At 39.3% G+C, this 10,562-nt stretch overlaps 1 protein-coding gene across 1 annotated transcript; it reads left to right on the top strand.

The window, feature by feature from the left end:
* Nucleotides 1-1,904: 1,904 nt before the first annotated feature.
* On the top strand, nt 1,905-10,085 carry rad23b (RAD23 homolog B, nucleotide excision repair protein). The gene is made up of 10 exons (XM_058618228.1): nt 1,905-2,105; nt 3,074-3,155; nt 5,677-5,756; nt 5,963-6,177; nt 6,262-6,311; nt 7,306-7,433; nt 7,589-7,721; nt 8,201-8,328; nt 8,891-9,118; nt 9,338-10,085. Exons 1-10 carry the CDS (start codon nt 2,040-2,042, stop codon nt 9,449-9,451), a joined length of 1,224 nt encoding a protein of 407 aa, XP_058474211.1. The 5' UTR covers nt 1,905-2,039; the 3' UTR covers nt 9,452-10,085.
* The last annotated feature ends 477 nt before the right edge of the window (nt 10,086-10,562 follow it).

The raw sequence follows: 10,562 nt of genomic DNA, 5'->3' as shown, positions 1-10,562 counted from the left end.
GATTGAGGTGTGGAAAACGTTGTATTATTCATGAAAATATTCATGATGATACTTCACATAATATCAAAGTAAAAGCACTTGTTTTGAAATGGAATGATATATACTTCAGTAATAAAAAAAAAAACCACATTATTTTACAAAATAAATCTATTGGTATCAAAAACAGACAGAAAAAAATATAAAGTTAAGTAAATAATAAAATGGACCCCTGTAATGAAAACCCTAAACACGCTTATATAAATGTAATATTAAAAGTATGTATGTATTATATTCTGTGTATATTCTATTACCTTGCTAGCAGAAAGTTGGTGGTTTATAATGTTTTCATTATAACATGATGTTAAGTGTTGGGGCGCATTTAATTGATTGGGGGGCTTCATGTGGCCCAGGGGCCGTCAGTTTGACACCTCTGCATTAAGACATCACTAGTGTTGCAGCACCAGTGCATTTTTGTGTGTATGGCTGAGGATTCTCATACAGAAAAAGGTATAAGTAACATTTGCTGTTGATTTGTACAGTGGAAACATCGATTCCATCACTCATGGTTATAAATTCTGTCTTTTGTGCAACGTTTCCATTTCCCAATGACAGTTTTCTTTGCAACACGTCCCCAGAGACCTTGGAAGAGCCAATAGAAGCGAGCAAGCTTGTCCACAGGAAATAGCTCTGGGCTGAGAAGGCATCTCAGTGGCTTAACTCTACGTTACACCCTTCCATCTGCACCCTGCAAGCGTTCAGCTGACCAGAACCACAAACCCCTGCAAATGGCAGTTATGAGTGTGTACATCTCTGTGTGTCTGTTTTATACTGTACATGCAGAAGCTCTCGTACCCAACGCACCATTTCATTTCTCCGGTTTCATCCGTCCTTTGCCTTTCCAGCTGTATCATAAAACCAACCAGCACTAGTCTTCTACCTCGTCTTCTTGCTGAAAGTCTCCGTTTCACAGATGCCTTCTGCATTTCTCCTGCCAATTTGAGAAGGGGCTAAGTTTTTATTCCACATGTCTAACATCACCACTTAAAAATATCTCCAAGTCACTTAGAGATCAGTCTGCAAAATCTCTGAGGCTCAGCACTTCAGTGGGGGCCGATGGCAGACTGACGACCCCTGGAGACAGGAGCAAGAGGCACAGCCACAGTGAGGATAGGGGGAAAGGAGGACACTGCTGCTGCTGAGTAGAGCGACATAAGGAGTGTGTGGTGAGATTGTGTTCAGGCCACAGCAGACAAGTGCACTGCTCTTATTGTACTACAGAGACTGGGAGGAGTAATGAAGAGAGACAGAAGGACTAGGAAAGACAGTGAGTAACAGACATGGCAGCATCAAGATGTGAGACTCAAGGGTTTGTACTAACGCCAACACTGAAGCTACTTGCCTGCATGGATGAGTTGTTGCTCGGCCGTGTGTCTTCAGCTGAACTGGAGTCTGCTTGAGGGCAGAGTAGTGTGTGTGTTCCTGAGTGGGTTAGGAAGAGTGTGTAGATCAGGCTATATTTGTACCTCCATCCCAGTGGAGTAAATTAACACCATTGTTCGCTGTTACATCCTGTGTCTGTTAATATGTTACATGAGGCACACTGACTGACTGAGGGGCTGTAAAAACATCACATGCTATATTTTATGATTATTTTTGTCCAACTACAGTGGAGTTGGAAAAGAACAGAATGAAAAATTAACTGATAATAAAATAATTAACTGATAATAAAATATGATACATCACTGTAAGTAATAATAATAATAATAATAATAATAATAATAGAAGTCGAACATTTTTATTAAATTGCATCATGAACATACTATAATTTCTCCCTAGTGAATTGAATTGAGATGGATGGATGAACTGAATTCAAACGTCGCTGTAATGCTAAACTTAACCAGCAGGGGCGCTGTAGATTGACTGACTGACATAGAAGAAGAGAAGGGAAGAAGACATGGCGGCTGACAGTTTGTAATGAGCCAACAAAAACAGCTAAGACTCTTGCAAGTTTCACCCTTATCGTTAAAACCAGCCGCGGGAATCAAACACAGGTCGTCAACATGTTGATAACTCTGAAAACGTTGCAACAGCAGACGTTCAAGGTCGAGATCGATGAAGAGGAGACGGTAAGAGTTGAGAGCATGCATCTGTGGAAGGGGGTGGAGTGGGAGTGGGTTATGTCCTGGAACCGAGTCCTTCAGTTTATTACCGTTTCGCTATCAGCAGATAAGCCTGTGCAGAGGACACTTATTTATTCAACATGAATTATCTGTTCTATCCAGTGGTGTGGTTTATTTATGACGCGGCATTCCGTAAAATATCGAGTTATTAAAAATGTATGTATATATTTGTATAAGAAAGTAGTTTATATGTCAGCATGTAGCCATAGCCCTTCTCTGGTTCCATATGGGGTGAAAACATAACAAATTGACTTAACATTAGCTGTAGCATGTACCAAGACAATTCTGTTTTGTTGTCCCTACAGGGGAATTTTTCTTTGAAGCAAAATGCCGGAAACTATTGCTAATTCCCTCCCTTAAACACTTTATAAGTAAATAATGATTGTGAAACAAGAAGTTGCCAATTATTATCATTCATTTTCTTTTAGCACCATATTAGCATTACATTAATGTCATTTAATCTAGTGGGTCAAGCTTAACTTGTTATCAAGATAGTGATTAAATATGTTAAATATGTTAAAATGTTACTCAAAACGTCAATAACTGAGACCTGACCGACCCTGTACCTTTTAATACAACTTCAACGAGGCTTTTATAGTGACTTTAACATGTAAATAACATTTTATGAAGTTAGATTTAGTCTTAAAACTTTGTCTTACTGTCAGTTTGTATTATGGAGTCAGTGTCTTTTTTGGTAATTGTAAGTGTTGTATATTACACAAGTTACACTATTTGGTTTGGTTTGAATCAGGAGCTGTAAGTATTTTGTCTGCTTTTTTATGATGCTCTTTGGTAGTTAACCTTGTTCACACTTTGTACTTTTATTTTCTAACTTGTGCTAGTAAAAAAATGTCATATAACCAAGACTAGAAAAGTGTCATGGCAGGTAAAAGTTGTTTTTTTTCCCCTCACAGGTGAAGACTCTAAAAGAGAGGATTGAACAGGAGAAGGGAAAGGAGATTTTTTCAGTTGCTGGACTAAAGCTCATATATGCTGGTATGTTGCTGTTTTTGAATGTTCTCACTTGGGCTGCAGTCACTTATGATTGTCTCTGTCTGACCAGTAGTTGCACAAATAGTAAAAAGCAATAAAAGACACTTCAAGACAAAGAAAAGCAGCAAATCAATAAAAAATCCGAAGCAGGTCAATGATTTTTCCCTTTGAGAAACGACTTAAATGATTAACTCGATTGGTAAAGGCTTGAATCCACGATTTGATTCTGAAATTTCTATGTTATTTGTTAAATTCGTCACTTCCGGAAGGCTATCAACAAATAAAGTTGTCTGGGGGAAAAATCTGGTGTTAGTAAGAGTCTGTAAAAAGGTTGCAATTGCAGGTCACACTGCAAACAATGCAACTGATACATCTCACCTCCTCCTGTCTGCTCTCACATCAGAAAGACCTCAAAAGACAAAGTGACAACATCACAAAACTCTAAATCAACTGTAAAAACACTCCACATTAGTATAATGAACTGTAGCGTGACGTGTACACCACAGGATCAGTCCACTTGATTCAAAGGATTGATCCTATTTATTTTAGTGTTGTGAAGGCTACAGACACTGGATTTATTCCTCACTTTTTACAGACAACTTTATTGATGTGGTGCCAATGTGTGTGAAGGTGACATTTACAGATGGCACTGTGAATGCCCGTGTGTACCCAAATACTGAATGAAAAGTTGACTCAAGGAGCCACTCGGTGGAATGGTTTCCTCACAGCGGTACGACTGAGGGCCTTTCTGTGTGGAGTCCAAAAACATGCAGAGGTTAATTGGACACTCTAAACTGAGAATGTGAGAGTGAATGGTTGTTCTTTCTATGGACTGGCGTCATGCCCAGGATGTGCCCCGCCTTTTGCCCTTTGTTAGCTAGGATTGGCTCCAGCTCTCCCGTGGCCTTAATGTGGAGGATAAAGTGATGGACAATGGATGAATAAAAGTTGAGTCCAGGCTTCAGATAATTGGCAGGACAGGGATATTGCAATATGGCGGTGATCCCAGTAAAAGTGAGAATTAGGACCTGACAAAATGGGTTCCCTGACTCACACCTTTTCAAATATTTCAAAACATGAAGTACATGCAACACACAGAGACATTTAAAATGATATGTAATATCTCACTAATGAAGTGTGTACCAGCTTGTGTTGCTTTTGCTTCTTATATCTGGCCCCTTCATTACTATTAGTCAAATGTTTCTGATATTTGAATACATTTCAACTTGGTTTGAAAGCTGTCGTTTATTGCATTTGTGGGTCTGTTATCACATAGCTCCTGCACTCACACTGTGCATTTCCAGGGTTTTAATGGAGCAGTTTGTCGACGGCTGACAAATGGATCCTCTTCCTGTTGTTTCTCTTCACATTACAAAAACAAAATTACCATTGGCTCTTTTTGTTTTTTTTGGTTCACAACTGATTTTTACGGGATTACTACAAAGATGATTTGATTACATTTTAGTAAATTAATTAGTTGTTGTCTGACTCAGTGTCTGAGTCATAGCATGGGGCTATTTCTCGTTGACAGTTGGATCAGACGCTGAGATGTTAAGTCGCCTTCATTTCCACATAAGTTGCTAAACTCCCTTCTTACCTCAATCATCTCATGTCAGACGTATGTTGTAATAGACACCAAATCCTTACAATTCTTTAATTAAGGATCTGTTTTCACATCAGTAATAGCTGTTGCATTGTCAGGCAAATGTTCACCTGGTGAAGATGTCGTTCTTGATCTGTTTAGTGGTGCAGGTAACCGTATCATAAAAATGACAGTGTTTTAATGCAATAAATCACAGTGAGAACATTTTATACGCACAGTTATACATGTCGATTTTCATTATTTAAAAATATTTACCCACGAAACATTTAAAAATGTGCATTATTTACATAAATAAGAGTGAGTTATATACAGGAGAGATAACTACTTGTAAATAGAGTTTTAACTTACATTCGTCTCTTTTTATGATGTACGTCAGGGTTGCTGTGGTAGTGCTTTTTTTGGTAATATTTAGGATTTAACCAATTTTAAAGTTCTGAATTCAGGAAATGTGAGGAGGAGCAGTGGCGACAAAGTCTCCTTCTGAATATCACAGCATCTTACAAATGTAACCTTCATAACACTGTCTGTGTCAGAATGTGGTCCTCTGAAAGCTGCTCGTTGGACACGTGGATCTAAAAAGGGCATTAGCCTACTTTTTTTATTTCAGAAAAAAAAGGGCTTTGATTATTCTTATTGTGTTTCAGTTTCTTCTTCTTTTGTATTTATGAATCGTCTCGCAGGATCTAACTCCATTACACGCTGTACTGTATAGTGGCCCCGAGGCCATACGTTCCCCACCTGTGCAGTAGAACAAAAAAAAGAAGTAGATATTCTGACAAAAGCAGACAACTTATCAGCTCAAACATCTTCTCAGTGACATGATATGATACTATCCTTTGTAACATCGCTGCCTGTTGTTCTGGAGTTCACGGCAGGTCAAGCCTACAGCTTTGTGACTCTTCCTTTCCGTTTTCCTCTCAGGTAAAATCCTCAACGATGACTCAGCCCTCAAAGAGTACAAAATCGATGAGAAGAACTTTGTGGTCGTCATGGTGACTAAGGTTTGAAAATGAACTAAATATAGAAAACGTTGTAACCTTCCCTGTCCATGATGATCCACTTAATTGTGTCTGGTTTTTTTTGGTGTATAAAGACAACCTACAGTAAATTACAGCAAATAATCTGTATTTAAATGACGTTTTATCTGCAAATGCTCACTTTAATTATGATTTTTAAAGTAACATTGTAGAGTAAAACTGTCTTACAGCCCAAAACGGCCGCAGCCGCCTCGCAGCCTTCACCTTCCCCTGCAGCTGCAGCTCCCAGTGCTACAGCTTCTCCACTTCCTCCAGCTGCTCCTGCTCCTCCAGCTCCTCCCGCCTCGTCGTCTAGTTCAGAAACCAAAACAGAATGTTCCACTAAAGACGACAAACCAGAGGAGACTCAGTCTTCAACTGCTGAGACGACCTCCTCGCCAGTTAGGTAAAGATTTGTGGAACTGTTTGTCTCTTATCAGTGTGTCTTTGAGTGAATCAAGCTTCACCCCAGGTCTGTTTTCTCTTGCAGAAGCTCTGAGGCGTCAACAAACCTCATTGATGAGGCAGTTTCAAACTTAGGTAGGAGTGCATTTGTCAACAAACAATTTGTATGTTCTGTCAACACCTTTTATCTTTTTATTTGTGTTTCTTTTACAGTTCAGGTTTTCATTGTATATGTTTCTTTAATAAACAGTCTTCTCGTGCAAAACATATTCCCACAGTTCCTCATAGCCACATTGTCTGAAATAAGCAACTATGCTTATTTCAGACTACCACAGACTACCACAGCCTAGTATTATTTAATTTGGATGTGTGTGCTTTTGCACACTTTCAGGTGCTACAGTAATTAGGGCTGAACAATGAATCGAAATTTTATCAAAATCACAATACGGCTTGCTGCAAATTTGAAATTGCAGGAGGCACGATATTTCTTAGAGACAAAATGTGTGAAAAATTACCATTTTAGATCCTGACCTATACAGACTGAAAAAAAAACATCTTTGTTTCTCGCAGGTCCAAGAATAATTATGTAAAAAGTACCATTCCCTCTCATATGGTGAATCATACCACACTAGCAATTTCAGTCGAAATAATCGCAGTTATAGATATTTATTCACAATCATTCAGCCCTATTGCTAATTATTAATTATTATAGCTCATATAGCCATTGATGTGAATCTTTAATTTTAATGTGGGTAACTTGGTAGAGAAAGGTATCATTTTGCCAGTTCCCGAAATTCCCTTCTTTGTGTTATGCACAGATATGATAATAAACTGACATTGTTTTTTTAAAATGCTGACACAGATTGAAATTTTCTTATATTTCTGTATAATAAATTCTGTTTTATTCATACTTGCCTGTGGTACATTCATGTGTAATTGGAGTATGAACATGTTTTCTTTATAACATTCTATATTTTTCATGTTTCATTCAAATCAAGTGTTTTTATTGTAAAAAAAAAAAAATATGACAATTGCTGTTTCAATGCTGAAACATAATTGCTTTTGAAAATATTGCACATCATGAAAGAAGAACGTGTGGTTAATCGCAGTGTTGTACCTGTTCCTGTAGTGACAGGTGCTTCATACGACGCCATGGTGAACGAGATGATGCTCATGGGCTACGAGAGGGAGCAGGTGGTGGCAGCTTTGAGAGCGAGCTTCAACAACCCAGACAGGGCTGTGGAGTACCTGCTCACAGTAAGTGTGGTGTTAAACCGGTGACTGTAACGAATGCGCTTTTAATCACACGATGGATTCCAAGTAGTTCTGAAGTCTGTGATCCTTTTCTTATTTATTGTATGTAAATACAGCTATTTTTTTTAAATTGCTGTATTGAATGGCTTTCCTGACAGGGTATCCCAGGCAGAGACCAGGGCCACCTGACAGGTCCTGAAACGGTGGCGCCTCCAGTGAGTGGAGCTCCAGCTGCACTTGCAGGTGGCAGCAGTGTCCCTGCCAACACTGGGTCTTCAACAAGTGCTGGAGGTAAGTGGCTCTCAGTGTTTTGCATACTCTCGACTGTCTCCGTTAGAAAGTGTTTGGGGTCTGTGTTATTATCCGTTATTATCCTTTATTATCTTGTTGTGTCTGACTTTCTTTGCTCGCATGCAGCGTCTAAAAACACAGAGGCGTTGCTGCAGCTTCACTGAATTAATGAATGGATTAAATTGCACCAGCTTTGCTGTCCGATTTTGTGTGTGTGCGGGGGAAAAAAGACAAAAAAAACTTACCATGTCTGGGTTCATCCTATCCTTTACCAACTAAATCAGGAGTTTTGTTCGTGGGATTGAGGTTCAAAGCTTTTTTCAGAGTGGACAAAGACCAGTTTGACCTATATCGCTGCCCTGAGGATCAGTCTGATCCTCATCCTAGTGTCTGATGTGTCATCACCATTGAAAAGAATGCATTTGTGTCCACAAAACAAGCCAGATTTGTGAACGGCCCCTTCGTACGCTATCTTTCAGGCAATCCCTTGAATTTCCTCCGAAATCAGCCTCAGTTTCACGTGATGCGACAGCTGATCCAGCAGAACGCCGCCCTGCTGCCCACGCTGCTGCAGGAGATCGGCAGGGAAAACCCTGAGCTGCTGCAGGTGAAGCGCCGTCATGCCGTGACCAGTCTTTGAATGATAAGAGCATCGCGGTGTGTGGGTTTATTGAGGAGGGCGGGGCAACACACAGTTCTGATTGGAGAAGCAGCGGAGGCACTGGTCACTCACATGGTTTTTCACATGATGTTCTGTTCACTCGTCAGGAGGTGTACTTGTGAGGGGGCTGTGCTTTTTAAAGTATGAAAAAGTATTTGTATTTATTTCGTGAGACTTGAGTTCAGTGATCAGGTTATGGGAATCATGCAAACCAGTGTTTTTGTGAGCAGTATTTATAAAGTTTTGCATGGAATGAATCTCTAAAACCAAATGTGTAACATGCAATCATACTGGATGCTTATTACGGATCCTTTTTTTTATTATATCATAACAGAAGGGCAGAGTGTGTGAATGTATTTTCTGTAATATGTCTGAATGTCATGAAGACATGAAGCTACAAGTTAAATCTAGGAATTCAAAGAAATCTATTTCTCCATTACTGAATTATCAATCATTTTTTTTCTCTTGAGTCCAAATTAATGTTTAAACTGCTCATTCACTGCTGCAGGAGATAAGCAGCCACCAAGAGCAGTTCATCCAGATGCTCAATGAACCCAATGCAGAGGCTGTGGCCGGCAGTGGTGGCGGCGGCGGCGGTGGTAGTGGTGGTGGTGGTGGAGGAGGAGGAGGAGGAGGAGGAGCTGGAGGAGCTGGAGGTACATCAGGTGATGCACCTGGTGGAGGCCACATGAGCTATATCCAGGTCACACCACAGGAGAAGGAGGCCATCGAGAGGGTGAGGAACAACAACAACACACTGTCATTAATCTTCTCCATGAGTCCAAACTTCAGTGCAGTTGAAACTGCAAGAGCTTGAATATGAAGCAAAGCGCTGCTGATGTCGCCTGAATCACGTGTTTGTGATCTATTCTCACGCTAGAAACATCTCGCCGTTCATTTGCTCATTATTCAAGTGTGTGTCTTGTAATAATTCACAACTCTTCTCTATTTCCAGCTAAAAGCCTTAGGATTTCCAGAGGGGCTTGTTATACAAGCCTACTTTGCTTGTGAGAAGAACGAGAACTTGGCCGCAAATTTCCTTTTACAGCAGAACTTTGATGACGATTAAAGGAACCATCATTCTTTTGAAGTTTGGTTTTTCCTATTTCTTCCTCTACATTTTTTTATTACCAATATCATGTACACAACAAGCTTTTTACGTTTCCAAAAAAAGGGTTTTATTCACCACTTTCCACGTTGACTTCTCTTGGTAACACTGGATCATTATCACAACCTGTAAGTGTGATCAGGTTGAAAATGGACAATTAAACGACAATAACTTTACAGCAGAAATAATCGGTGTGCTATTGATTTTTTTTTTTTAACACAAGTTAATTAAAATATTTTTTTTATATAATCAATATGGTTTGTAAGGAGGGATTATGTCATAAGTGAAGTTAGGTCAGAGACTGTGAAGGCTTTTCATGTACTCTTATTCTATTTTTTAAGTTGAGAAATAATGGAAAATCAAAGTTGTGCATAACAAGCATGTATGGCACTGATTCCTTGTTTTTCGATCCATCACCCTGAATCTGCATGTGAATCAGCGGGATGATTGGCAGGAGCTGTGTTATGAACTGCAGTTTAAAATGAAGGTTAATTTAAACATGTATATACATACATGTGATGGGGATTAGCTACAGCAACTGTCAATTTTTACAGAAAATCACACAAAAAAAATAAAGTTTTGATGAGAAATGAAAGCTGCGCTTGTTTGGCCGTGTTTGAGTGTGACGAGAAATCCCACAAGTACTGCAGGTGGCATGGCTTTAAGGAATAATTTAACTTTAAATCAGCGTATAACATCATTTTTATTGTTTTATATGATGTTCCTGGTTCCATAGAGACTGAAATGTCACCTCCAGATTCATAGAGGAATTAAAAATTGTTGTTTGTGTCGCCTTGTAACACAGTACAGCAAAGGTATGTCAGCTAACAAAGCTTTAGTTATGCATTTAATTGGTGACATTCAACCCATTTCTCATGTTTTGATATTTGTGACCTCAGCACTGTTGGTAAGTTGAATTATTTTTCTAGGACCTAAAGGACAGATGAGTGTCAACCAGATCTGAGTGGGTGTAAAACAGAGTTAACCTATAGGGGGCAACATAGACCGCAGTATTTTCTAAGATTAGACTCCAAAGTCTTATCCTGACCATGTGTTTACTTCTATAATCGTC

This window comes from Solea solea, chromosome 19, assembly GCF_958295425.1.
Source record: "Solea solea chromosome 19, fSolSol10.1, whole genome shotgun sequence".
In the NCBI taxonomy this organism is placed as follows: Eukaryota; Metazoa; Chordata; class Actinopteri; order Pleuronectiformes; family Soleidae; genus Solea; species Solea solea.
The sequence above is the reverse complement of the archived record's forward strand: the minus strand, read 5'-3'. Positions and strand labels throughout refer to the sequence as shown.